Consider the following 27,346-nt stretch of genomic DNA (forward strand, 5'->3'; position numbering starts at 1 on the left):
GGGGGACAGAGTGAGACAAAAGGAGAGGGGGGGAGGGGGGGAGGGGAAAGAAGGAAGGAAGGAAGGGAGGGGAAGGGAGGAAGGGAGGGAAGGGAGGGAGGAAGGGAAGTGGACTGCTTAAAGTGAAGCAACTCCTTGAAGACCAGCTTGCAAGAGGCAAGATTAGACAAGAGCCAGGAGCCCGAGTTCTGGTCCTCACCCTGTAACCAAAGGACCATGAGACCCAGGGCAAGTTACTCCTGCTCTGGAAATAGTGGCTCTTTATTTCCTACTAGAAGTGGGAGGCTGACAAGAGGATCTCCCAGACCTTCCTTCGCATGGTCTATGGTTGCAGGTTTATTTTTAATGAAAAGGGGTAAAAAAGGAGTCAGTTTGAAATGCCCTCAGGAGCTCTAAGACAAGAAAAAGAACATGGCCACAGGAGAAGGGAGGATGCCAGGGTCTCCTGGGCGATGCCTGACAGCCCCCCACCAGGACTACAGCAAGGACCCTGTGGAGCACCGGACCCCAGGAGGCAGGAGGAGGCTCTCCAGGGATCCGAGGCATCTAGCACAGTGGTTCTCAAAGTGTAATCTTGAGACCCGGGGTGGTCCCTGAGACCTTTTCAAGGGGTCTGCGAAACCAAAACTACTTTAATACTGTGAACACATTATTTGCCCTTTCCCTCCTCATTCCCTTACAAGTATACAGTGGAATTTTCCAGTGGCCACATGACATGCAATATTGCAAAAGATTGAACGCAGAAGCAGATGCGAGAAGCCAGCTGTCTCCTATTAGGCCGGCCATTAAAGAAATTTGCAGAAATGTACAACGGTGGTATTATTCTTGTTGCTTATTTTCGTTCTGGCAAACAGTTATTTTTTTCCCAAAACAGTGATGTTTGTATTAACTTGTAGTGGGCTTATTATTACAATTTTTGAATGAGTTAATAAATACATATTTTAAATGTCTCTAATTTAATTTCTAATCTGGTAAATATCAATAGATACAATCCTCCTACAAGATCTTGGGGTTCTCAATAATTCTGAAGAGTGTCAAGGCATTCGAGGCCAAAAACTGAGAGCCACTTTTTGTTCCGATGGGAAAGGCACAAGGCAGAGAGCTAATCCTTGTGCATCCTGGGTCATTCAGGAGGGCAGAGGGGTCAGGGTGGGAAATCCAACGAGTCTGGAGTGCCGGACCATCCCTCAACTTCCCTGTGCCCTGACTGCCTCATTTATAGTGTCAGTAATAACATCTGCACTGCCCACCTGCCTGAGACATTTCCAGGCAAACTGGAGATAGAGGCCCCAGGAAAAGTAGGGATTGCTGTCCAGTGTGATGCTAGGACCACCAAGAACGAGAATGAACACGCATGCAGAGTCCAGGGCTCAGGGGAGGAATCACGTGGTTTCCTGTGCAACCTTTCCCAGGCAGACGGGAAACTCAGCTTTCTCTTAGGTCGGAGTGCCAAGCTGGCTCTTCCCTTACTACCCATAGTGGGCACCCGGGGAGACAGCCCTGCTCCCGGGCCTTGTTTCAGCCGGGAGACTGGACAGCAAACCTGCCCCCTCCGCAACCTCACAAGAGCCCACCCCAGTCTAGAGGCCCTTGGGATAGCGGAGCCCAGCAGGGAGGATCCCCCGGGGCCAAGAAGGCGCATCCAGAAAACAAACACCAGCCTCATAAACAAGAGAGGCCTGTTTCTCGCTCTGGGGGTGTAGGCCAAGAGGAGAAAGGAATTCTTCTCCCACCACACAAAGCCATTCTGCCCAGAGCACAAGGGGTACTTTGTAAGGGTCGGGCTGCAGGGAGCCAATGCCCCATGAGGGGGACCTACCTTCACCAGCAGCCTCCCGCGGCCATCCCAGTCCATCTGCAGGTCCTCCCCGTAGCTGACGTGCACGGAGGTCGTCACCGTGTGCTGGATGCGGAGGTCACCTGGGACCCAGCAGGACAGGATTCAGGCAGAGGTGGGGAGAGGACAGGGTAGAGGCAGGCAGATGTATTTGGGGGGAAATGGGGTGTCTCAAAAGGATGGTAGCAATGAACAGCAATGACTTAGGGGCAGATGGGGTGGCCATGAGGTTTAAGGGGCTGTCAGGTAGAAGGGTGATCAAGGTGGACAGAGGGCAATTAGGGTCTCCCAGGAAGAAGCCTCTGCACCTGCCCTGTGACCTGCCATTCCCTCTACTACCACAGGAGGGAGGCAGAGGCTCCTGCATCCTCCGCTTTAGGTGGGTGCCCTCGAGCAAAGGGGATCTGTCCAGCATTGACACCACAACACTGAACATGCCTGGGACACTCTGCCACTGCACACCACCTCCTGTCTGCACAGTGCTGTGTACAACAGCGAATACAGCAACTGTTGCTTCTGTGGGAAGGTGGAGAGAGATGGGAGCATACCCCTTGCCCTGGAGGAAAAAACGTATCTCATTATGAGACACACACAGCATTGACACCCATGGATGTGCTGGGTATCCACTGGCCCAAGTTCACCCACTGTGTGCAATGCTAGGATAGTGGGCGACAAAGTGGCCAGCAGTCACGGAGAGGGACGAGTCTGGGAGCCATTTTGAGCGTGAAGCTTCAGAGCTTTACTATGCAAAAGCAGGTTTGCTTTGACAGGCACAGGGCAACCTGGGTGAAGATACTGGACAGGTAGGTTTTTTGCTACCTCTAGACAGGCCAGAGGGTCACCTGGCCTTGCCCCAAGTGGCATCCTCTGGTGTGACATCACCAGTCACCCCTGATCTCAGCATCAGCCTCTGCCCCTTTCCCACCCCAGAGCAAACCAGAACCACCTGCCCAAGACTCAACTCACCCCTTTGGTTCAAGCCAAATAAAAACCCTCTTGGTTCCCTTTTCCCAGCTACACTCTGTCCCAGGCCTAGAACATCTTCATCTATAGGCTTTCTTCTCTAGTCTTTCTCCTCCAGGAAGCCTTCCTTTCTTGCAGGGATGCATGCCAAGCACCCCACCCTGCCCTCCAAAGATAACTCCCCATCACGTTCCCACAGAAGAGGCGTGCAGGTCCTTAGGGACAGTGGTGAGGGCTAAGAAGGAGGGTGCTAAGGGATGCGCCTGGCCAGCCCCAGGCCTGGTGGAGCAGGACGATGCACACCTTTCAGGAGGGGGAGCTGGACGTCCTGGCCATCCATGGCAACTCCGCCCCCGTGCTTCAGCTTCACGAGGCTGTTGTGCAGGCCAGGCAGCCGGATGGTGACGAAGCGGGTGCACACAGCATCAGGGTCATCAGCACACTGCCAAGAGGGAACACAGGGTGACTTTGCTGCACCCCCTGCCCGTCCAGCACCCCAGTCCAGTACCCTTTTAATTAGAGAAAGTCCCTGACCCCAGAGAGCCTCTGGCCTTCTCACAGCCTACAACCCCATTCTCCCGGAATACTGCATATGAATGGGGCCCCCTAGCGTTGTGCAGCAGGAAGGTGCTGAGCACATCCGTGCCTGCATCTTTTCCCAGCCTGGCCTGGTCTTTTTTAAAGACCCATGGGCCTCTGCTTCATCGTGTTCCTTGGACCTATCGTTCAAAGGGAATCAGGGACTTTCATCTTCAGGGGAAGCCCTGTGCACTCTATTCGTCCTCATCTTTGCTTCCACCCCTAGAGAAAGGAACCCACACATGCACCATAGAGCTCAGAGCAGAAGTCAGGCCCTCTGCTCTTACCCCAGCCACCCCCAGCTCCAAACATCAGAGGGTTAGTTATGGAGGCAACAGGCTAGACCCAAAAAGGATGCTTCCCCTGGGTGGGGAGCTGAGCCGGCCCTGAATAGGCATTATTGGCAGGGCAGGATGCCTTCCCACAGCATCCAGGGAGAGGGGAGATGGGCTGGGTTTCTGGATGAATGAGGGTCTAACTGAAGTCTGGAAGAAGCGGCCGGCCTCCCGCCTGCACAGAAAGCAATGTTCCATGTCTTCCAGGGGCTGCCCTGTCAGCCTAGCAGCTATGCAGCACCATGAACTGCCCCCCGACCAGCCGCCGGCCTGGCAAAGCTCACCTGCACCGTCTCAATGACAATGGAGAAGGAGTGGTCCTGGCAATCCCGGGCCAGCAGGTACTGGCAGATCCCACTGAAGGTGAAGTATCTGTTGTCAAAGCTCTTGAAGTGGGATTGACCTGTGACCAGGCACTCCCCTGGAGAGACACAGAGGAAGGGAGAAGAATGGGAGGTGAGGGGACGTCCCCTGGGGTGGCCAAGGTGGAATGCATATGCAAGCAGGGCACCCTCTCCCCAAAACTGCATGGATGTCCTTTCACCACGCCAGTCTAAACATGAGTTCTACGTGAGGACTCAGCTCCTGCTCCTAAAACTGCAAGATGGCAGAGCTGGGGCATGCATGTCAAGGCCTCATTTTACAGATGGGGCAACTAAGGAAGGTGACAGAGCCACACTCAGTCAGTGGTGGAGCCACGCGGGAACCCACGCGTCCGCTTCTGAGCTCCCTGCAGCCTCCCCTCCTCCCTCACAGCCCGCTGGCCTGGGTTTCACGCTTCCCGCAAGCATCAGTGCCACACCAGCCTCAGACTGGTGCCAGCGAAGTGCCCTGCCAGGGGGAGGCTGCCCAGTAGCACGGGGTTCTCTGAACCTGAGTGTGGAGGAACTCTGGGACACAATGCCACCCCTGGAGAGTCCCTGCAGGCCAGGGTCAGAGTGGGCAGCCCAGAGACAGGATGAGGTGGGAGGGTGAGGGGGGACAGTAGTGGAGTGAAAATGGGGACTCCATCCTCCTCCCCAGCGGGGGGATGACTCTGAGGCCATTGCTTTCTGTGTCCTCAGAGGGCCAAGCCCATGCTGTGACTCCAGTCAGGACCAATGGGGAACCAGGAGGCCATCTGCCCATGATCTCACCACCGCCCAGGCAGTGCTGACCTCGACAGGGCCAGCTTCCCAGCCCAGGCTGACACATCTGTGGGTGGGGACTAGGACTCCCCTTCATCACCCTGCAACTCAAAACCCTCCACTGTCCCCACCCTAATTCCTACTCTGCCTCCCCAGGCCCTAGCCTAGGCCCCATACTTCTGGCCCGATGCACCTCCAACCTGAGATCACAGAGCCTGGACGGGTCCTGGCAGGGGGAGGCCTCTGCCAATGGCTGCAGTGATTCTCCATCAACCTGCCCTGGCTTGAGGCAATCCCATCTTTAGGGCCAAACAGGGACCCATGAAAGCTGAAAAGGGCATCTGGATCCCTTCCCAATCTCCCCTATATGTTTCCTACACCTGCTCTCAACTTTGCTACCTACTCTACAGAAAAAGAAATATGTATATATAGAAACTATTGCCACTTGGTAAAGGAGGAAGACTTTGCCCACCCAGCCACTCTAGGGGGCATGTGTGAGCTCCTCCTTCCTCTAAGGACTGAAGCAAAGATGAGGATGCTGAGAGTGCACGGGGCTCCCCCAGGGCCTCGCAGCAGCGGAGGCGTGGCTCTCTACGGCACTACCCCAGCCTCCACCTGAAGTTCCCCCTTCAGGGAACAGATGCTAGACCAATGCTAGACAGACAAAGGTAAGAGGGTCCTACAGACAGTCGCATGTGGGCCCAGCTCCTGGGCTGATGCTAGGCCCTGTCACACAGCCAGGGGGTCCCCAAAAGGCATGGAGAGACTCTAGCTGTCCGTCTGTCAAGAACACGCTCCACAGGCCCCCACTGCCTGGCACTTCATACCCACATGTGCCCTGACAGGCCCGGCCAGGGGCCAGGCTAGACTGCGTGGGCTTGGACCCAGGTGTGGGCCTGCCTTTGGGATGTGTGTGAAGGCAGGATTAAGGATGAGTGCCCCGGGATGCACATGTCCCTCTGCCTGGTCCCCGGGGCAGCGTACCCCTTCCAGGAAGGCACATCTAGCCCAGAGGAAATTAGGAGAATGTGGAGAGGCCCCAGATCACTCCCGTTAGCATGATCCACCTTCACCATTGCCCCCTGGAGAAGGGTGACAGTGAGAGGTGACTGTCCATGGAGGTCAGAGCAGAAAGGGCCACAAGATAGGCGCTAGGATCATCCCAGCCCATTTTGGACATGCTGGAATTTCAAGTCCAGTGAGGTCTCTGGAAAGCCTTCTTGAACGGACCATTTTTCAGAAATTATCATCATTCTACAAACAGCATAATATGGTCATTTGTGTCAAATGTCTTGGACCCAGTGCAGTAAAAATGGGTGGGAATTCTTCCCCCAACCTTTCCCTGTTTTCTCAAGAGCGCTCTTATCTAAGCAAGAAAACTGACTTCTGTTGTATTTAACAATACCCAGGAAAAGAAGGGTCAATGAGAAACGTGCAAATATTCGAAAGGAAAACTTTCAGGGCCAGCATCTAATCCTCTCATCTAATTTCCTTCGCTGACCCTCACTGACTTGTGTTCCCAACTTTTTCGGGAATCAGAAGTCTAAATATTGTATTTAGCTTATCTCCTCAGTACAATTGAGGAACAGAGCCACAAACACAGGAAAACGGATGGGTGAGCTGCCAGGTAGGAGTTAGCCACGGGAGCTGGAATGTCAGCCAGAACCATGGGCCACGCAGCCAGGCTCACCCATCCTTCGCCCAGGATGGGGCATTTGGAAATTCCCCATCAGTCAGCAACGGGCAGTCCCCGATGAACAGCGGACCCACCACTACACGGAGACGGGCACTAGAAGTTTGGTGAACAAATGAAAGGCAGGTGATTCCTAAAATAGCATTAAAAAAAACATCCGGAAGTTAACGCAGATCCACTTCTATGTAAATAAAGATCCTCCCTCATGAAGAAACAAAAGGGAATCTCTCATCTAATGGAAGTGCATTACCTCTTCTAAACAAACCCTTTTGTCTGCAGTAGTGAGCCCCAGCCGCCCCTGCTCTGCTCCGGGCCACACTTCCCCAGCCTCCCAAAGCCTTCCCTGCAGAAATGCCAACCCTCGGGCCTTTAGGAAAGCAACTCAGACTTCCACCAGACGCAAATTGTCACCAAAGCCTGCAACATAATCTCTACCAAATGTGCACGATGTATTTCCTTTTTCTTCTTCTTCTTTTTTTTCTTTTTTCCTGAGACAGAGTCTCACTCTGTCACCCAGGCTGGAGTGCGGTGGTGCCATCTAGGCTCACTGAAGCCTCTGCCTCCGGGCTCTCACGATTCTCCTGCCTCAGCTTCCCGAGTAGCTGAGATTGCAGGCGTGCACCACCAGGCCCAGCTAACTTTTGTGGGTTTTTTTTTTTTTGAGGGGGTGGTTAGTATAGGTAGGGTTTCACCGTGTTGGCCAGGTTAGTCTCAGACTTCTGACTTCAAATGATTCACCTGCCTTGGCCTTCCAAAGTGCTGGGATTACCGGTGCGGGCTGCCATACCTGCCAAAGTTGCATTTTGGTTTTTTCTTCCTCCTCCTCTCCTTTTTCTTCTTCTTGTTCTGTTTGTTTTGCAGCAAGGTCTCACTCTGTCGCCCAGGCTGCAGCGCAATGGTGCCAACACAGCTCACTGCAGCCTCAATCTCCCAGGCTCAAGTGATCCTCCCATCTCAACCTCCCAAGTACCTGGGACTACAGACACACACCACTACACCTGGCTAATGTTTCCACGTTTTGTAGACATGGGGCTTCACCATGTTGCCCAGGCTGGTATCCAACTCCTGGGCTCAAGCAATCTGTCCGCTCAGCCTCCCAAAAGGGTGGGATTACAGGCGTGAGCCACAGTGCCTGGTGTTAGATGCATTTCCAAGTGCTCTGTGGAAACCATCTCATTGATTGCTCCTGTGAGGTGCTCATTATTATTCCCAGTTTACAGATGAGGAAACTCAAACATAGAGAAGTTCAGTTTGTCCAAATTCCCAAAGAAGCCAAACAGGGATCTGAATATGGGCACTCTGTCAGGCTACAGAGCCCAAAGCCCTTGATACCACCTAAAACGGCCTCATGGGTTGGCTCCTGCAGTTTCTCATAAGCCTGATTTCTTTAGGGCCAAGCCTAATGTCATTCTAATCCCGGGGACGTTCCGAGGGGCATAGAGACAACTGGGTCTCTGAACATAGAGACCAGGGGGAAGAAAGCCTTGTCTATGAAACATGATGCCCTGGCCAGGCCTGAAAGGGGTCTGACGGGACTCTAGAAACCCCCGCAGGAGCAAACAGGCCGCTGGAGACTTTCTGTGAACTCGAGGGGTCAGAAAGCCCAGGCAAGCACGGGCCCCTCGAAACGCATCTTCCTGTGTCAGAGGCATCTGCTCTGATAACTCATCGCTGTCTCTGTTAGCCTGGGATGCGGGGTGTATCTTTCTTCCTGGAGGCTTCAGAACAAACTGACCTTGATTCCCAAGGTCAAATTATTAGGCTGTGTTAGAATTCATCAGAAATTATCTTGAACCAAATGAGTAACAGGTAACTGCAAGGCCTCCCTTCCAACCGACCATGGAAGGTCTACCAGCCTCCTCAGGGAGGCCAGACCTCCCTTTTGCCCCACTAGCCCAGCCATCCCACAAAACACACACCAGCCCTCTGCGTTCCAGGCTCCTTTGGGCATTCCCCTGTGTCTCCATCCTCCTCTGGCCCTGCTTAATGAGACTGTGTGCTCTGTGAAGATGATAACGGCCCACATGTGTTGAGTGCTTGCTGTGTGTTGAATAGTAACAGTCTCACAAGAGCTACGGGATGAAGCTGCTGTCATGATCCTTACTTTACAGATTAGGAAACTGAGGCTGTAAATCATTAACTTGGCAAAAGTCACCCAGATCCTAAGAGATGGAATCAGAATTCCAATCAGGTTGCCTGTGCTCCCAGCCCCCATTCTTGGCCACGTTTATAGTCTCATGGGGTTTGGGACACAAATGAAAAGCCTTCCACTTACCGCTTCCCAGCTTGAGAAAAGTCCATGCCACACACTTCCACTAGGAGACTGAGATCCTACAACAAGAGTTGCTTCCATTTTGAACAAGCATGCTCCTTTCAATGGGAACTAAATTGGCAGAGCTTCCTCACACAGCGCGTTTTGCAGAGGAAGGGAAAGGAGGCTCAGGGTTACAGAAAGGGAAGCCTGCAGGCTATGGGGAAGCCACGGTTGGCTGGAGGCTGCCCTAAATCCTAACCAGTAAGTAGGGATATGCAGAGAGCAACGAAGGTCTAGGAGCATCCTGCAAAGCCCAGCCCCTCTCCAGTCCAGATGGCTGCTCTCCCAGGCCATTTCTTTCCTCTCCCACTACCTCTACACAGCACTGCACTGCACAGCCTCCACGATGGCCCCCAGGGACCCATCTCTTCCTGTATTCGTGTCTTTGTGTAACTCCCCCTCCCTGAATGTAGACTGCATATGTTGGCTTGTTTCTAGTGACTATAATACAGCAGCAGTGAGGGATGTCACTTCAAAGACTAGGTTTTTAAGATTGTGACTTCTGTCTCCACTGCTCTCTCTGTTGCTCACTCTGAAACAACTTGCCCACAGAAGCTAGGTGTCATGTCACGAGGAGGCCCCAGGGAGGGTCCACATGGCGAGAAAGCAATGCCTGCCACCAGCAGCACGTGAGTGAGCTTCAAAGCTGCCCCCTTTTCCCCCAACCTCCATCAAGACCTCAGATGAGACCACAGCCCCAGTCAATGGCATGACTGCAACCTTATAAGAGATTGTGGGCCACAGGTGCCCAGCAAAGCCATTCCCAGATTCCTGAGGTACAAAAACTGTGAGATAACATTTGTTGTTTTAAGATGCTACATTTGGGAATAATTTGTTACACAGCATAGATAACTAACACACTTTCATCTTATGCCAGAAAATCAAAACCCAGGTGTTTGGTTTTTTTTTTGAGATGGAGTCTCACTGTGTGGCCCAGACTGGAGTGCAGTGGCGTGATCTCAGCTCACTGCAACCTCCACCTCCTGGGTTCAAGCAATTCTCCTACCTCAGCCTCCTGAGTAGCTGAGACTATAGGCATGCACCACCACACCCAGCTAATTTTTGTATTTTTAGTAGAGACGGGGTTTCGCTGTGTTGGCCAGGCTGCTCTTGAACTCCTGGCCTCAAGTGATCCGCCTGCCTTGGCCTCCCAAAATGCTGAGATTACAGGCAGAAGCCACCACACGTGACCCAGGTCTATTTCTAAGATGCACAATGTCCACTCCTCCAGGGCCTGCAGAGAAGCTCTGGTCTGCTCTTCACTTTACAAGCAAAGCCAAGCATATCCTCTTCCAGAAACTTCCTACCTACTCTTTCCATCAGAAGCTCCATCTGCAGTCATCACACTGGGAGCATCAGACAGCCCCACTGCCTGCTGAGTCATGGCAGGGTGTGGAAATATGCTCATGTGCAGGGGTGCAAATGGATAAGAAGGCGATTATTAACAAAACTCCCAAACTCGAAGAAGACGGTCAGAGCCAAGGCTTTGAGAATGCAGGAAGAGCTTAGCAGTGTTGTTGACAAAATGTAAAACCACTCAGTGGACAGAATTGAAACCATTATCTTTTCATCAAGGCATCAAGAGAACATCTTACATCCTCAGCAAAGCCATCGTCTAGATTTTGAATTGAAGATCAGGGGATTGTACTGTCTGCCCCAGAAAACAGCCGTCCATCACGTACACAGTGGCCGTTCAAATAGTACTTGGATGAACGGACAGTTGGAAGGATGACGGATGGAAGACCCATCCAACAGTAAGTAGTTGTTAAGACTCCTAACTGGGGGAAGACTTCCTCAATCTGGTGGTTACAGAAGTCTAAAAAACACACACACACAATAAACTGAATTCCTAATTCCATCCACTGTGGTTCACAGATCTCATACAATGAATGCTTATTATTTAGACATTAAAAGTGTTTTCCCAGGTTAATTGCAGCAACTCATGTGTCTTCCAAAGAGCTCCTTTAGTCTTTCACATGGTGTAATTATGTTAAATGGAATACAAATATCACTGGTAAAAGCAATATTTTCTCCTTCATGCTTTCTTCAAGGGTTGCACAAAATATAATCTGGCTGGGTGGCCCGTCTCTTTGCTAGACTAATTGATCTAGCCCACATCTAGTTCCAGAATTTTCCCAGTGTAGAGGGCACTGGATAAGGCCCTGAGTGATCCTAAAGCCTTTAATTCACAAACACTAAATTCAATCCCAGGTGTCCAAGCTCAACCCACTTCAGGCCACCAAAGGTCAGGGAAGGGAGGAGAAAAAGCAAGAAGTCAGGCCGTTGTGAGTTCAAGTCATGGCTCTGCCTCATAGCAGCTGTGTGACTTTGGGCAAGTGATTTAACCTCTCTAGGTCTGTTTCTGCTTTCATAAAAAGAGAATAAATTGCACCTGCCTCATAGGATATAACTGGAAAGTGTTTAGCGCAGTGGCCAGCACATAGAAAACACCACGTGAGTGACACAGAGGGCAAGGTCTGAGGCCCTCAGAAGGTGGGGCAGAAGGGAGCTTTGAATGGGCAAGGTTTCCAGTAAACGGAACAGAGTTGGGACCAAACAGAGGAGAAAGCAAATGGCAGAGATTGCTCAACAATTTTTCCTAAGCAGATTTTCCGGGGCAGGGACAGGATGGGAGGAATCACTTGGTGACCTGGTTTTCCTAGCTCTTGGACCGTGCCATGGTCTTCATATCAGGCATTCTGGAAAATTCCATTAGAACTCTCCCTTCAAGACTAAAGAATTACCAGGCCCTTCTACCTCTTAATGTTCCAAAGAATTTGTATCCTCTTTGTTTAATCAGTCATGACCATACAGGCCTTACAGCTCATCAACCTTAATCCTTTCAGCAAACAGGTGATGAGGACAGGCGTAACACCTGGTCCCAGGTGCAATCTCCCCTTTCAGCTGTTGCCAGGCTCCCCACCTCTGACCTGTGAATGGGTCAGTATAGCTCATACCTAAACCAGAGCTGGGGTCAGGTGGTTGCATCCAACTGTGCAGACAGGACAACTTCTCGCTGCCTTGACGTATGACCCGCCCTGTCTGGTAAGAGAGGAGGAGACGCCTCCTCATTCAGAGAAGGAGGAAGAGAACGGGCAGCAGGTTGCCTACCTGGACATTCTTCATTGCTGCAGATCCACTGGCTGTTTCGGCAAATGCTGTTGGGGAAAGAAGCACAGGTCATTGGTGGTTCTGCAAACACAAGGGAATGCAAATGGATTTAGAGCTCACGGTAGTTACCACAGTCCCCAGACGAAGGGATGAGGGAGAAGAAAGGAGCCGGTGCCAGCAGAATCTTCATAGGGTTAACATTGTACAGGACAGGGATTTGGCCACAAAGGAATCTTACCTTTGTGGATATTCCCCAGGGGAAGAAACCCCAACAGAGAAAAAGAAGAAGAAAAAAGAAACTACCTGATGCCCCTGAAAATCTACTCAGGTACCAAGAAGTCAAATTTCTACCCCACACACAGTGAGTGGCAGACAGCAAGAGAGGGATACGGAAAGGGGGAGTTCCCAGCCAGAAGTGTGGTGGGCGCTGGCCGGCTGAGAACCTGGGGGCTCAGGGGACGCAGAAGGCGGCAACGCGGGGAAAGACAGCAAAGGGAGGAGGCCTGGGCGCGAAATGAGTTGTTGTCCCTGCTGTGCAGGGGACTGGCCAAGCCATCCAGAGGCGACACCCAGAAGTACTTCTTCAGATGACAGAAGGCAGGCTGGGTCCGGCCACTGCAGGGACTCAGGACCGCCTAGCAGACGAGAGATTTCAAGGAGAGAAGGACCTACGTGCTGCTAAGTGACACAGCCCTCCCCCAGGGGGAGAGGGTCATTTATGAAGGCACAGTTTGGACGGACAGCTAGAGTTGTTGTCCACATGTGAAGAATCCTGCCCTTCCTGACCTCCCTCTCTTCAAGGCTTATTTACCTGTAATATCTCTTTGCTCCCCAGCATTGCCTGTCACCCCTGTCCCTAGTCCCCGCCAGTAGCCTCCAACTCAGTCTCTCCTTTCTTGGCATGGGCCAGGTTCTTTTCCACCGGCCACCACCCCTGCAGACCCAGCTTCCCTCCCCAGTCCCCTGGGCAGCCGTCCCAGAGCACGCTGTGCCGCCCCTATTACCAGGTGTTGCAGTCTTGGGAGAGGGAGGTGCCGGGAGGGTAGCGCTTTCCGGAATGCACGCAGGGACACTCGGTGCTCTCCACGCAGACGCCTTCATCCAGGAGCTGTCCCTCTGGGGTCAAGGGCATCAGGGCAAAAATCTCAACACTGTCATTGCATCACTCATCCCACAACTATAGAATCCCCAGGGGCCATGGTGGGGCTTCTTCCAGGAAGCTCAAAGAACTTGTTCTGTGGTGTTTATATTTCTTTCACATAATGCACTATGAGGAAGCAAGACTCCTCATCTCCAGTCTACAGATGAAGAAATGACCAAAAGAACTGTGTTCCAGGCCATCCAGTAGGGGACGCACAAGTCCGGGATTGGGGCTTTTTCTAGGAAGCTCGAGAATGTGGGAGCTGCTTCCCTTACACATTAACGCAACGTGAGAGAGAGATTACTCGTCACCATTCCACAGATGAAGGAAGGGAGTCAAGAGTTTTGTTTAAGTTCTTCCAGTAAAGAAGCCATGAGCTGAAACACACAGGACTCACTCTCGTAATTTTTTTTTTTGAGACCCAGTCTCACTCTGTCATGCAGGCTGGAGTGCAGTGGTGCAATCTCGGTTCACTGCAACTTTTGCCTCCTGGGTTCAAGTGATTCTCCTGCCTCAGTTTCACAAGTAGCTGGGATTACAGGCCTGTACCACCACACTCAGCTAATTTTTGTATTTTTAATGAAGACCAGGTTTGATGATATTGGCCAGGCTGGTCTCGAACTCTTGAACTCAAGAGATCCACTCACCTCGGCCTCCCAAAGTGCTGGGATTACAAGCATGAGTCTCCGCACCCAGCCTTGCTCTCAATGATTAAACAGTGATATTCCCCAAAGTCCACCAAGGCTCTCCTGAGAAAGACTTTCAGTGCAGAGCCCTTTTTCAGCTGAGCTCACATGGCAAGCCCAGATCTTTTCCCCAGATCCGTTCCCTGACACACCTAATTGAGAAACAACTGCGGCTCAGATGGGCCACAAGTTCCCCAAACAAAGTGACTGTTGGGGCCCAAACCAGCCTCCAATTTCCCTAGACACAAGTGCGTTCATGGATACAGTACAACAGAAAAGCGTACATTAAAAATAAAGACCAGCTCAATCCTGATCACGCTGGACAAAGACATTTAAAAACTCAATAAAAGGCTTCTGATTTCGGCAACAGGGAGCAAACACAAGTGGCCTTCATCTCGCTTCCCAAAGCCAAGGGTGCTGGCGAGGTCTCTGATTTGTAAATAAAGTGGGAAGTTCATTACCAGGGCAGCTGCAGCCATCCACGCACTGCTCCTGACACACTTCATTGATGTGCAGGCTCTGGCAGGTCCCGGTGCAAGGGGACACACACTGCTTATACTGCATACCAGCAGGGCACACTGGGCCTGAAAGGAAAAGAAAGGGGTGTGCCCAGGGCAGGTCCCACCAGCCCATGGTCTTACCCGCCTCATGCAGCCTGAGCCTCTTGTGCCTACTTTGATCGCTCCCCTCTGTCTCAGGCTTCCTGGGCCATCTTGGCCCCCAGTGCCCCTCTGAGGCCACCCCTCCCTTTGACGAACATCTTCCATCCTGTGAGGCCCTTACTAAGACCCACCGGGGCAGCAGGATCACCATCCTTCCCCTTGGCCATCTGCTCACCATGAACAACTTGGCATTCTTTTGCCCTCCTTCACCTGAAACCCTTTCAGAGTGACACTAAATTCCTCTAGGCTCAAAAGGAGTGGCTTCCTAGGACCAAGCAAGGAGTCATGGTGCCCTCTATCCCATCCCTCCTCGAGGCTCCTTTTCCCCATGAAATTGGCCCCAATCAAATGCCCTGCCCAGCACAGGGCACATTTGCCTGCATGGTGACACTCATTTCGTGTTTATTTCCACTCTGCCGCAAGGCTGCCTTCACAGATATCACCTAAGCATTCTCTGTTCTTCCCGCTGGAACCAGCTCCTCACGGCAGGGACAGGCTCTCCTCCTTCCTCTCTCTACCCTGCAGCTGACTGATGCTCAGGCCGACTGAAAGACGGGAACACACAACCACTCTTTTACATGTTTTCTGACACCAAACTATTGCCCTGCAACCCTTCTCCAGGATACATCACGTATCTCCCTTAGCCTACGTTCAAAGACCTGAAAAAAAACAGGCGCTCAGCTTTACAGAGGAGAAGGCAGCTGCCGCACCCTCCTTCCCACACCCCGGCACAGGTGGAAAGCTCTTATGCAGCAGCCATTTGCCACACACCGAGACACACATGTGCGTGTAAAGACGTGGCCGGCTCCTCTGCCCCTTTATGGAACCACCGCAGACTGCTTGTCCATCTGCACGGCCTTTAATCACTGGAAGGGCTGGGGAAAGAGGACACTTCTTGCAAGGTGACCAGTGACCACAGAAGTCCCTACTTAATCGTAACTTAGGGACAATGAGCATAAATCGGGACCCAATGAGACTGGAAGATGAAACACACAGCACCACGAGTAAGGGAGGAGGGACAGCAGTCGTCAGCCTGGAGGAGAGAAGGCTGATTTAATAAAAGAGAGCTTAATCAAAGCGTTCTGCTCTCTCAAAGATCACAACGCAGACAGGCAGGCTAGCGCCCTGCTCCTCATCAATTTGGGTGGGCAGATGGTGGAGACAAAAACCAAACCCCAACTGCCGAGATCTTGGTGGGAAGCAGAGAACACTGCATGGGTGCAGGGGTTGGATGTCCTGAGGGGAATCATGGGGCACCGAAGAAGGCGTGGAGGTGGGACAGGACACAGGGCTTTGGGAACGCCCTTTGACAGAGGGCAGGAGCCATTCAGGAAATGCATGCGGGACACGTGGCTTTGCAGTGACTGGCTGGATGGGTGTGGTAAAGGTAGGTGACACTGTCCCAAAGCACCCTGAGGGACACCACCCAGGACAGATCATTCATCCCCGGAAGGGCAGGGCAGGGCGGGACGGGGCAGGCGGCCGACTTACTGCACGCGCCGTGGCTGGTCCAGCCGTACAGCACCATTCCCTCCTGGGCACAGGTCCGGGCGTACTCCAGGAAGGCAGGGCACACGCACTGCAGCCCCTCAGTACACTCACACAAAGTCTTCTCACACAGGGCCACGAAGGGCTCGGGGTCCACCAGAGGGTGGCAGCGGGCAAACACCGAGGTGCTCTTCAGAAGCTGGCACTGCTCCCACAGACCCTGCAGGAAGACGGGCCGCCTCAGCAATATGTTCCCTTCATATCTCCCTGAGTGTGGTGCTGAGACTTAGCCCTGCTAGGGAAACCAAGGCAGCTCCCTCAGCACCTAGGACGGGCTGGCGCCAAGCAGATGCACAGCAACTTGTGTTCAATGCACCAGCCCATCGACCAAGGAAAAGACGCTGGACTCGTGCAGTGAGAAGCAGACCAAGGCCAAGATGACATTCGAGACTGAGTCCTGGAAATGTAGAGTCCAAGGCCCTGGACTGCCGTGGCAGGCAGTGTCCTAGGAATGGAAAGACGATGGAGAGAAGCACAAAGAGCGCCAGCCTTGGGGTTGGGCTGGGTGGCTGCAGAGTCCAGGAATGCTGTCAGAATCGGTTCTGCACCAGCCTGGCCAGCTCCCCTCCCTGACCTTGATCTTCCTCACTAAGAATGAGGGGGTGGGACAAGGGGTTTATAGAGATTCCTGGCCCTTACCCTAAGAGATCTGAATTCAGTAGGCTGGGGATGGGGGTCAGCAGGATGTTTTTTTTGAAACACTCCCTGGGTGATTGCTGAGGCCAGATGGGACCAGTTCCCGTCAGCAACAGCATGCAGGGATTCTGCGGAATGCCCCAGACACACAGCAGCCGGCCAGGGTACTCCTGGTTCTACCACTTTGTTGATGCCCTCAACCTAATAACACAGGCAGCTTTGGAACTGTCATCATTTCCCACTTCTGCTCACTCACGAGTGTAAACAACCCTACATGTTTTACCGAGAAACGTCTCTCCATTCTATGTATTAATGATTCTAAATACACCTTTTTCCCATAGTGTCACATCTCTGAAGTTGGAGCGCGTCCTGTGATGGCTATCACATTTAAATTGGTAACCTTTTGTTTCTGAGCGATGCACAGAACAATGGTGTGTCTTAGAATCCATGATGTCAGCCAGGTACGGTGGCTCACACCTGTAATCCCAGCACTTTGGGAGGCTAAGGCGGGTGGATCACCTGAGGTCAGGAGTTCAAGACCAGCCTGGCCAAGAAGGTGAAAGCCCCTCTCTACTAAAAGCACAAAAATTAGCCGGGCATGGTGGTGGATGCCTATAATCCCAGCTACTCAGGAGGCTGAGGCAGAGACATGCTTGAACCCAGGAGGTGGAGACTGCAGTGAGCTGAGATTGCACCACTGCACTCCAGCCCACGTGACAGAGCTAGACTCCATCTTAAAAAAAAAAAACACCGGGCACAGTGGCTCATGCCTGTAAATCCCAGCACTTTGGAAGGCCAAGGCGGTGGATCACGATGTTAGGAAATTGAGACCATCCTGGCTAGCACAGCAAAACCCTGTGTCTACTAAAAAAAAATACCAAAATTTAGCTGGCCATGGTGGTGAGCCCCTGTAGTCCCAGCTACTTGGGAGGCTGAGGCAGGAGAATCACTTGAACCCGAGAAGCGGAGGTTGCAGTCAGCTGAGATTGCACCACTGCACTCCAGCCTGGGCGACACAGCAAGATTCCATCTCAAAAAAAATTAAAAAAAAAAAAAAAAGAATCCATGTTTTCTTAGCTTTGGCACAACACAGAGTTATGGATATATATAATCCCCATGATTTCTTTCTTGCATAACTTCTTGGATGCATAACGCATACTCTCCTAGTGACAAAGCTGACAGTTCATGAAAGGACTCATCTTCAGCCAAAAAGAAAAAAAGTGCAGGAGTATCTCAATGGAAGGACTGAGTCCTGACGGGTAAAACTGGAGCCAGTCGGTGTTTGGAAAGAGGATAGTAAAAAAGAGGAAAGGACCCGTTTTGAGCAGAGGGAAATTCAATGAGCTCAAATTGTACAAAGGGTCTCCAGAGCAAGCCTGTGTGAATCTGCAGCCGGTGCCAGGAGCCGGGCCCATGGGTCTCCTGATTTGCAGCGCCACAGAAAGCCCAGAGGAATAGAAAACTGACCCCATCTGCTCACCCTCCTCGAAATCCAATCTGGCAGCACAGGGATGTCGGTCCTAGGGAAATCAGTGTCCTACCCCCAGTGCCCACTGCTAGGGCCCTGCCCCTTGCTAGGCTTGCACACATTCCACCATCAAAGCCAGGTGAGCAGGCTGGGTGCAGTGGCTCACACCTGTAATCCCAGCACTTTGGGAGGCTGAGGCGGGAAGATCACTTGAGGTCAGGAGTTTGAGACCAGCCTGGGCAACATGGCGAGACCCTGTCTCTACTAAAAACACAAAACTTAGCCGGGTGTGGTGGCACATGCTTGGAATCCCACCTACTTGGGAGGCTGAAGCAGGAGAATTGCTTGAACCAGGGGGTGGGGGGCATGGGGGAGCAGTGGTGGAGGTTGCAGTGAGCTGAGATGGTGCCACTGCACTCCAGCCTGGGCGACAGAGCAAGACTCTGTCTCAAAAAAAAAAAAAAAAAAAAAAAAAAAGCCAGGCAAGCAGAACAAAATGTCCCAGCCACACCCAGGTCGCAGCAGGCCCTGGGGTGCCCAGCAGGGAGGTCCAGGCCCCAGCTGGCCCAGAGCTGGGAGTGGCTGGTTCCCTCTGCACCTTAGGAAAGCAGCCACTGGCATGAGCTGCTGAACTGCAGAACTGCAGTGGGCAGGCTCACGGGGACGGCCATCAGTTGCTCTGCGTCTAGGGACCAGGAGCCCACGGCAGCCTCTCCACGGCCCCGCCTTGCCCAATTCCCTCCTGTCGGGCCATACCCACTGTGTGGCTGTGAAGAGCCTAGGCCTAAGGCTCTGCCACTTACTGGCTGTGGGGACCTAGGCAAATCGGCTGACCTGGTCGGAGAAGTGTGTCCCGGACTCAGAATACCGTGTGGAAGTGACCACAGTCTCAGGCGACCTGGTGGGGCCGTGTGAAGACGCCACAATACCAGCACCACAGAGGTCAGCCATGAATGCAGGCCACTGCTGTGGGTCCCAGGACCACTCAGGTCTCAGGTGGTTACATGCAGCCTTCCACTGGTCACCCTGAGCATTTTACACAAGGGGAATCTGAGGCTTCTGAAAGCAATGACCAGGAAGACTGACAGAGGTGGGCAGGCCTGCCTTGGCCTCATCATGACTTCCACAGCCCCAGGTCCAGCCCAGCGCCTTCCACATGCTAGCTTGAAAGATCAGGCTGCTTACTCAACCCCTCCTCCTCTGCAAAACCGGGGAGAATGATAACAGCTCCCATGTGACAAGACTAGCGTAGACTGAGCAGAATATGCACGCAGAAGACTTACCTTAATAAATGATGACCTCGTCATCATCATCATCTTCTTCTTCTTCTTCCTCATCATCGCCTGGCTACCAGAGAGACCCCTTTCGCTGTCCTCCAGCCACGAGGCTTACCCACTAGAATAGGGAGCAGGTCCCCAGCAGAACAGAAGGACACCTTTGTCCTCTTCCCCTTATCTCCATCTCCCTGGGCTATACTCAGATGAATGGTTGCCAGGGCAACACTATGGCTTCCCAGTATCTTGGGTGCTCCTTAGGGAACACAGGGGCTGCTTTTGTTCATCTTTTATTTGGGAAGTTCACACTCCTCCAGAACAAAGTGAGCTTCCTCCTAGTAGCAGGGAGGGAACCTCTCTTCTTTGCAATAGGCAGAACTTCCATCCTGATTGCCAAGTTGGGGCTCAGGAAAGGAGGCTGAGGCCTCCAGTAAGTGGCAGAGCTGGGCCTTAGGCCTAGGCTTTCCACAGCCACACAGTGGGTATGGCCCGACAGGAGGGGATTGGGCAAAGCGGGGCCATGGAGAGGCTGCCGTGGGCTCCTGGTCCCTAGACGCAGAGCAGCTGATGGCCGTCCCCGTGAGCCTGCCCACTGCAGTTCTGCAGTTCAGCAGCCCATGCCAGTGGCTGCTTTCCTAAGGTGCAGAGGCTGAGGCCTCCTTCCCTGAGCCCCAACTCTTTCCATTGTGTCTTTCTTTCCATTTCCTGTGTCTTTCTTTCCATTCTGCCATGCTGCCCACCCCATCAAAAATGCCACTCGGGAGCTAGGTCACTGAACTCAGGGTGCAGATGAAGGTGTCCCAGAGAGGGCCATGCGCACAGGCTCTTGTCTAGCCCTTGCCCACCCACAATTTGAAACTAGAGAAAACCTTAAAAAGGCACTCCCTGGGGCTTTTCTGGTCATTGCTATGACTGCTGCCATCACCCGGGCTGTAGGACAGGTGCTCAGAGCACCACAGGACTTATTTCTGCAGGCACAGGGACCAGGAACCAGGGATTCTCACCGGCAGGGTGCAGTACCAACCAAGGGAAATTGGAGACCCAGGATGTGGGCACCCTCCCCTCTCAGAGCCCAGCATGGCCCATGTCCAGCATTTCCAAATCAGTCTTTCCCACTCAGAGGCATAATGGGAACAGCACCCTAGCACATTTCCTGGGAGGTCCCTGGAGGTAGTAAATGGCTTATAGAAAGCCTCAGCAAAAGGGTGTTTCTGATGACTTGCCTGCGGGATGGGAGTGGATTTCTGCAGAAACAGCCACCTCCCTGCTTAGAACAATTCCTTTGGCCTCCACCGTAAAAACTTCTGAAATCTGCCTAAGGTTTCTTTCTCAACAGAAACAAAAGATGAAGTCTGTCCTCCCATTTGTCCTTCAGCCTTCCTCTGGTCAGGGATGGCCTGAACTTGGCCCACCTGAGTGGTCACAGTCTGAAAGCCGGGCAGGACTTGCAGAGGCCTGCCCAGCCCCTGCGGCTGGATCCGCCCTCACCTGCAGCCACACCACACGGCATGTTTAGGTGGCTACCTCCGCTGCTCCCAGCTTCCCTGTTCTGCCACAGGTAGCCCTGCCAGGCCAGATCAGGTCCTGAGACAGGGCACAGAAATAGGTCCGAGGAGGAGTTGGCATCTTGTATTCGTGGCAGAGACACTGGCAGGCAGGTGGTCACCAAATCATTCACTCAGCAAGCGTTAGCAGTGTTGTCTCTGGGTCTCCAGCAGGGTGTCCAAGCCCATATAAAATGCAAGTCTAACTATGTATGTCCCACCCTGGCAGACAGGGCAAAGCTCTAGCTCGTTAGGAGGCAGCAAAGTCAGGTTGCTCACCCTGCATGATCTGACCCCGGCCTGGCTCTCCAGCCTCACCCTCCCTGCTCCCCACCCTATACACTGTGCCAGGCTCAAGGAATGCAATAGAAAGCATGCGGTCAGGTCCCAGCCCTCATAAACCTCAGCGGGGGAACCTGCCCCACTGCCCATCCCCTCTGCCCTCCCGCATTTCCCCCTTCTTTGGCTCCCACTAACTCCCACCCCACATCACTTCCAGAGCCTCCTTTTCCAGGAAGCCTTCTCAGACAGGTCCTTCTCCCCACGCTGCCGAGTCAGTTCTCACAGCCCCCTGGGGGCCTCTATGCTTGTACTGAAATTGTCCATTTCTGGAGCCAGCGCCTCCATTTCTCTGCAAGCTTTTCAAAGACAGAAGCTGTATTCCCAGGGCACACATGGAAGGCGGTAAGGACATGCTGGATGAAACCTAACAGTGATGAACGCAGACAGGAGTAAGTCATGCCCTCCAGCTCTTAAATGGCATTCGGTCTACCTGAACCGGGTGTTTCTATGGGGATTTCTGCATAACAGCCTGGAGAGTTGGTGCTCACAGAGGGGTGTCTTCCCAATGGTGCAGCCAATGGCAGCAGCAAGAAACCTGCATCTGAGACGCCAGGGAAGGCTGCCTAACAGGAGGCAGGCTGCGCCAGGCCCTGGATGCAATGCAGGACTTAGCTTGCAGGGCAGGAGGGAGGCCACCCCAGGTGAAGCCAATGGCATCAGCTCAGGCAGGAGGAGAAACAGAGTCACTACAGCTGAGCCGAGCACTGAGACTCCAGCCCAGTCTTGCCAACAGATTCCCCAGGAAAGGCTGTTCCCAGCCAGTGGCCTTAGCTTCTCTTGGCAAATAGTTATGGCCCCCATCGTAATCCAAACCCAACCAAGCTCTCCTTGAGTCGGTGTCTATTTTCTGTCTGCTCCCATGCCCTCAGACCTTTCCATGAGTGTTCCTGCCGGCACGAAGTTCTCATAGGCCCCCTTCTCTCACTTCTCCCAGGTGATGCCCTCCATGGCTTAGAAACGGCTCTGCGTGCCCTCTTTTCCTGTGGGAATTGGGCACAGTCAGGCACACCAGTGGGTGGGGAGGGCAGCAGGAGCAGGCGGGAAGCCTAGGCCAGGCACCTCTGGCTCTCACCATCCACTCAGTCATGGGGGGCTGCTGGCTTACAGAGCTCCCCAGCCAGAGGGCCCTCCACAGGTTCTACCTCGATCCTCCTGCGTTCCGGAAAGGCTGAGGCAAACCTCGCCTCCTTCTCCACCGCTGACCTCTCTTCTAGCCCACCTAGTTTCAGAGACCACCTCATCACCCCCTGCCACAAACTGGCCTGAAGACACCTTCAAAAAGCACAGCTCTCCTCAGACAAAGGCTGATACAGGCTTTCATGTTTGGAAACTGAGGCACGGAGTGGGTAAAGAATTTACTAGGTCGGCCAGGCATGGTGGCTCACACCTATAATCACAGCACTTTGGGAGGCCAGGGCAAGTGGATCATGAGGTCAGGAATTCGAGACCTGCCTGGCAAACATGGTGAAACCCCATCTCTACTAAAAATACAAAAATTAGCCAGGCGATCCCAGCTACTCAGGAGGCTGAGGCAGGAGAATCGCTTGAAGCTGGGAGGCAGAGGTTGCAGTGAGCCAAGACCTGACCATTGCACTCCAGCCTGGGCAACAGAGCAAGATTCCATCTCAAAAACAAACAAACAAAAAGAATTTACTAGGTCAGCGGTTATCAAGGTGGGGTCCAGGGGTCCCTTAGGGACTCCCGAGATCCTTTCAGGGGTACACAAGGTCAAACCTGTTTTCACAATAATACCAAGATGCTACTTGCACTTTCTTCTCCCACTCTTTCACCAAAGTGCAGCCAGGTTTTCTGAGACTGTGTGACATGAGATAATCACAACAGATTTAAATGCAGACGCAGGTATGAGAATCCAGACAATGTATCCGAAGCCAGACAGCAAAGAGATTTGCAAAACTGTAAAACAGTGTCGTTTTTGCCCCTAAATTATTTTTTGGTTTGGAATGTATAGTTCTTTTTATTTAAAAATATGTTCTTTACATTAAATATGATAAGCTTGTTATTTTTAAATGAATCAATAAATACGTTTTAAATTTCTGGATTATATCTAATATGGTATCAAGAGATAAAACCCACATAAACAAAATCTCTTTAAAGTCCTTCGTAATGTTTTAAGAACATAAAGGGGTCCTGCAACTAAACAGAACTGCTATCCAATTGGGCTTTTTGTTTTCCTTTGGTTTTTTTGTTTTTTTTTTTTGAAATGAAGTCTCATTCTATCGCCCAGGCTGGAGTGCAGTGACGCGATCTCGGCTCACTGCAACCTCTGCCACCTTGCAGGTTCAAGCAATTCTCCTGCCTCAGCCTCCTGAGTAGCTGGGATTACAGGTGCCTGCCACTGTGCCCGGCTAATTTTTGTATTTTTGGTAGAGATGGGGTTTCACCATCTTGGCCAGGCTGGTCTTGAACTTCTGACCTCGTGATTCACCTACCTCACCCTCCCAAAGTGCTGGGATTACAGGCGTGAGCCACTGGCCCGGCCTCAATTGTTAAATTAAGTTTAGCCAAAAGCTGCCTCCTTAGACATTTTAAGCCAGGCTTAAAGGTTTCTCCCTATGTAATGAACTATAATCTAACTGGAGATGTAAACACACTGCAACCTACTCTTGGGCCAGCCACAGTTTTGGCCCGTCACAGGCAGCCCACTGTTCAAACCAGGTTCTAATAAGGCAAACGCTGAGCTGTAGCCAACCCAGCTGTTTCTCTACCTCATTTCCAATTTCTGTAAGTCACTTTTCTTTTTCTGTCCATAGATCTCCTTTGACCATGAGGCAGGCCACAGTCTCTCTGAGTCTGTTCTGACTCCAGGGCTGCCTGATTCATACATCATTCTTTGCTCAATTAAACCCTGTTACATTTGTCTGAGGTTTTCTTTTAACACGAGTGATGAGGTGACTAAGCAGGGGTGCAAACCCTGAGTCCATTCCAAACCACAAATTACATGGCTTTCCACCCTCCCCTCCCCCCACCCCATTTCCTAACAATCAGATTACAAGACGGGGTCATACACTCGATATAGTTCAGGTTTTAGAAGCATGGTTGGGCGAGAATCCCAACCCATCACTTTCAAAGTGTGACTTTCAATGTGTGACTTTAAGAAAGGTATCTCAGCCAAGCACAGTGGCTCACCTGTAATCTCAGCACTTTTGGAGGCCAAAGTGGGCAGATCACCTGAGTCCAGGAGTTCAAGGCCAGCCTGGGCAATATGGCAAAACCTTATCTCTACAAAAATATCCTAAATTAGCCAGGCGTGGTGGTACATGCCTGTAGTCCCAGCTACTCAGGAGGCTGAGGCAGGAGGATCACTTGAGCCTGGGAGGCAGAGGTTGCAGTGAACCGAGATTGTACCACTGTACTCCAGCCTGGGCAAGAGAGAAACTCTGTCTCAAAAAAAAGAAAGACAATTATCTCACCTCTCTGCACCCCCATTTCCCCACCTGTGAAAGAGAGGGAGAGTGGAAGAGGTTGAAAGTTGTCCAGGATCTATTCTCGCCTTCTTTCTTAGCCACAGAATCCTCAGTTTTCAATTCTCCCCCTGGGTACAGAACTGCTGGGAATAAGATTCCACTTCTCAGCATCCCTTGCAGCTGGGGCCGGCCATATGATTAAGGATTGCCCAGTGGGCTATAAGCAGAGGGGTCTTGCACCATTGCCATTATGTGTCCTCAAAATAAGGGGCTTCTGAGTCTCTTCCTTTCTTTCTTTTTGTTTGAGACTGAGTCTCGCTCTGTCGCCCAAGCTGGCATGATCTCGGCTCACTGCTACAACCTCCACCTCCTGGGTTCAAGCCATTCTCCTGCCTCAGCCTCCTGAAAGCTGGGATTACAGGCCCACGCCACCACATCTGGCTAATTTTTGTATTTTTAGTAGACACGGGGTTTCACCATGTTGGTCAGGCTGGTCTCAAACTCCTGACCTCATGATCCACCTGCTTCGGCCTCCCAAATTGCTGGGACTACAGGTGTGAGCCATCACACCCAGCCAGTCCCTTCTCTTTCTACTGCAGGAATGTGGTGGTGATGGCCGAAGCTTGAGATGGCATCTTGGAGCATGAGGTAGACAGCGGGACCCCGGATCCCAACACCATGAGATCCTGCACCAGCCCTGGACATCCTACCCCAAGCTTCTTTACATGAGAGAGAAATAAATTTAGATTGTGTAAGTCCTGTCCCTCACAGCTGAACCTACTCCTAACGGACACAGAGAGCAATACTCAGACCTACCCTAGAGGGCAGCTGCAGAATGAAATCGAAGGAGATGACACCAGGAAATCAAATGCTCATAACTATTCTCATCTGCCTGCTGCCCAGACTGGCTCCTCAGTTCTCTGCTAAACCATTCTGGCAGGGATGCAAAACAAGGGCCAGCTAATTTGCGCACTTCCAGCATCTCCCTGGCTCCAAAGCCCTGCATCGGCTACCCCTGTCTTCTTTCAACTCCCGCCTACGGTGCCAGAAGCTGCAGGAGAGCAGCTGCCCTAGCCCATCCAGCCATGACGTCACCGTGCCTGGGTTGGTGTGCAGACCCAATTGTGGCCCATCTTAATCACATCTCCAGTTCATTAAAGACGACCAGGCATCTTCCCTGGAGACATCAGGCAGGCGCAGGAGGACATCAGCGGGGAGGAGGGAAAGCAAGCTCATCTCCCCAGTGGCAGGCGGCAGGAGGAGAGAAAGCAGAGCCAGAGAGCTGAAGCTTAGCTATTGTGTTTGCTCCCAAGCAGCTGACAAAGGAGTAGGGAGGGGGACATTCCTAGGACTGAGTGAACAAAGAAAGGAAAGTCTAATACATAAAGTGCAAGATTGTTCCGCAGGCCCTGGGCTTTCTAGCTGTGGGGTGGATTGCCCTGCAGCGGACCCTGGTAGGTGTGGAGGCGCCTGGAGCCTGAGCTGCTCCAAAGTGGTGGGTTCGAGAATTCACCCTGCAGCAGGGAACACCTTCTCATTGGTCAGCCTGTAGACGGATGAGGGAGGCTTGCTGATTCCATTTATAACTTCTGGCTGGCCTAAGATTCCCACCCGCATTCCAATGTTCTGACTCACAAGGACCCGGTAAAACCGGTTGATAGACTTCCACCAAACGAATGGTTTCTGCAGAGTATTCCTCTCCCTAAGACAGTTGGGGTACAGTGCTCATGAGACGCAGGACAGTTGGCCATGGCACTCTCTAAGGGACCCTCCTCACCTTCTGCTTGGGGCTCCTGGGAGGCATCTAAGCAGCTCCCCGGGATTAGGCCATGCTGGCTGGAAGGACAAGGACCAGGTACTATTCCCTGATTCCCAGTCTGGGGCCTACCAAGCTCTGGGGATGGAAAGCAGCACCCTCTGAATCACTCACCCGTCCTGCTCCCAGCAAGAAAAGAGCATCAGCTCCGTGATAGGAGCTAATTTTCCTAAGCTGCGCTATCACTTACCATTCACTTGGCAAGTTGTCATTTACTGACCCCAAACAGCCTGTCACGGTTTAATTTCTCTTATGTGTCTTGCTCTTTAGTCTACCTTGTATCACCCAAGCCATATGAAACATCTCAATGAATATACACTCATGGGCACCATCAGATTCTTGTCCATTCTGTTCCTCACCAGGGAGAAGGAAAAGGGAAAGGAAGCCACCTAAGAAAAAAAAAAATTTTTTTTAATGGAGTCCCACTCGGTCGCTCAGGCTATAGTGCGGTGGAGTGATCTCAGCTCACTACAACTTCTGCCTCCAAGATTCAAGCAATTCTCCTGCCTCAGCCTCCTGACTAGCTGAGACTACGGGCACATACCACCACGCCCAGCTAATTTTTTGTATTTTTAGTAGAGACAGGGTTTCACCGTGTTAGCCAGGATGGTGTCAATCTCCTGACCTCGTGATACACCCCCCTCAGCCTCCCGGAGTGATGGGAGTACAAGCATGAGCCACCACGCTCGGCCAGAAGTATTTTGTTAAAGGATTTTGAGAATGTTATGTTAGGGAGGCCTTTGAGTTGAATGCATGGGTACTAGGACTTTATCCAACTCTCCTCAAGAGCTTGTCAAATTAGTAACATAAAAGGCCAAGTTCCTTTTTTTTTTTTTTTTTTTTTT

General features: G+C 52.1%; 1 protein-coding gene and 1 long non-coding RNA gene across 3 annotated transcripts in view; one reads left to right on the top strand and one right to left on the bottom strand.

The window, feature by feature from the left end:
- Positions 1 to 27,346, bottom strand: part of VWF (von Willebrand factor) — a 171,836-nt gene that overhangs the window by 106,949 nt on the left and 37,541 nt on the right. For both annotated transcript variants that reach the window (XM_032254537.1, XM_032254536.1), the window contains exons 7-13: positions 15,940 to 16,156; positions 14,248 to 14,370; positions 12,964 to 13,075; positions 11,960 to 12,006; positions 3,999 to 4,135; positions 3,104 to 3,242; positions 1,820 to 1,920 (exon numbers count right to left, since the gene is read on the bottom strand). In XM_032254537.1, coding sequence (XP_032110428.1) covers positions 1,820 to 1,920; positions 3,104 to 3,242; positions 3,999 to 4,135; positions 11,960 to 12,006; positions 12,964 to 13,075; positions 14,248 to 14,370; positions 15,940 to 16,156 — 876 coding nt within the window. The remainder of the gene's footprint in view (positions 1 to 1,819; positions 1,921 to 3,103; positions 3,243 to 3,998; positions 4,136 to 11,959; positions 12,007 to 12,963; positions 13,076 to 14,247; positions 14,371 to 15,939; positions 16,157 to 27,346) is intronic.
- Positions 11,769 to 27,346, top strand: part of LOC116534264 — a 23,225-nt gene continuing 7,647 nt past the window's right edge. The window contains exons 1-2 of the long non-coding RNA XR_004261651.1: positions 11,769 to 11,780; positions 21,446 to 21,449. This is a non-coding gene — a long non-coding RNA (uncharacterized LOC116534264). The remainder of the gene's footprint in view (positions 11,781 to 21,445; positions 21,450 to 27,346) is intronic.

The sequence above is a fragment of the Sapajus apella genome, unplaced genomic scaffold (assembly GCF_009761245.1).
Source record: "Sapajus apella isolate SASKATOON/1434 unplaced genomic scaffold, GSC_monkey_1.0 scaffold86, whole genome shotgun sequence".
In the NCBI taxonomy this organism is placed as follows: domain Eukaryota; kingdom Metazoa; phylum Chordata; class Mammalia; order Primates; family Cebidae; genus Sapajus; species Sapajus apella.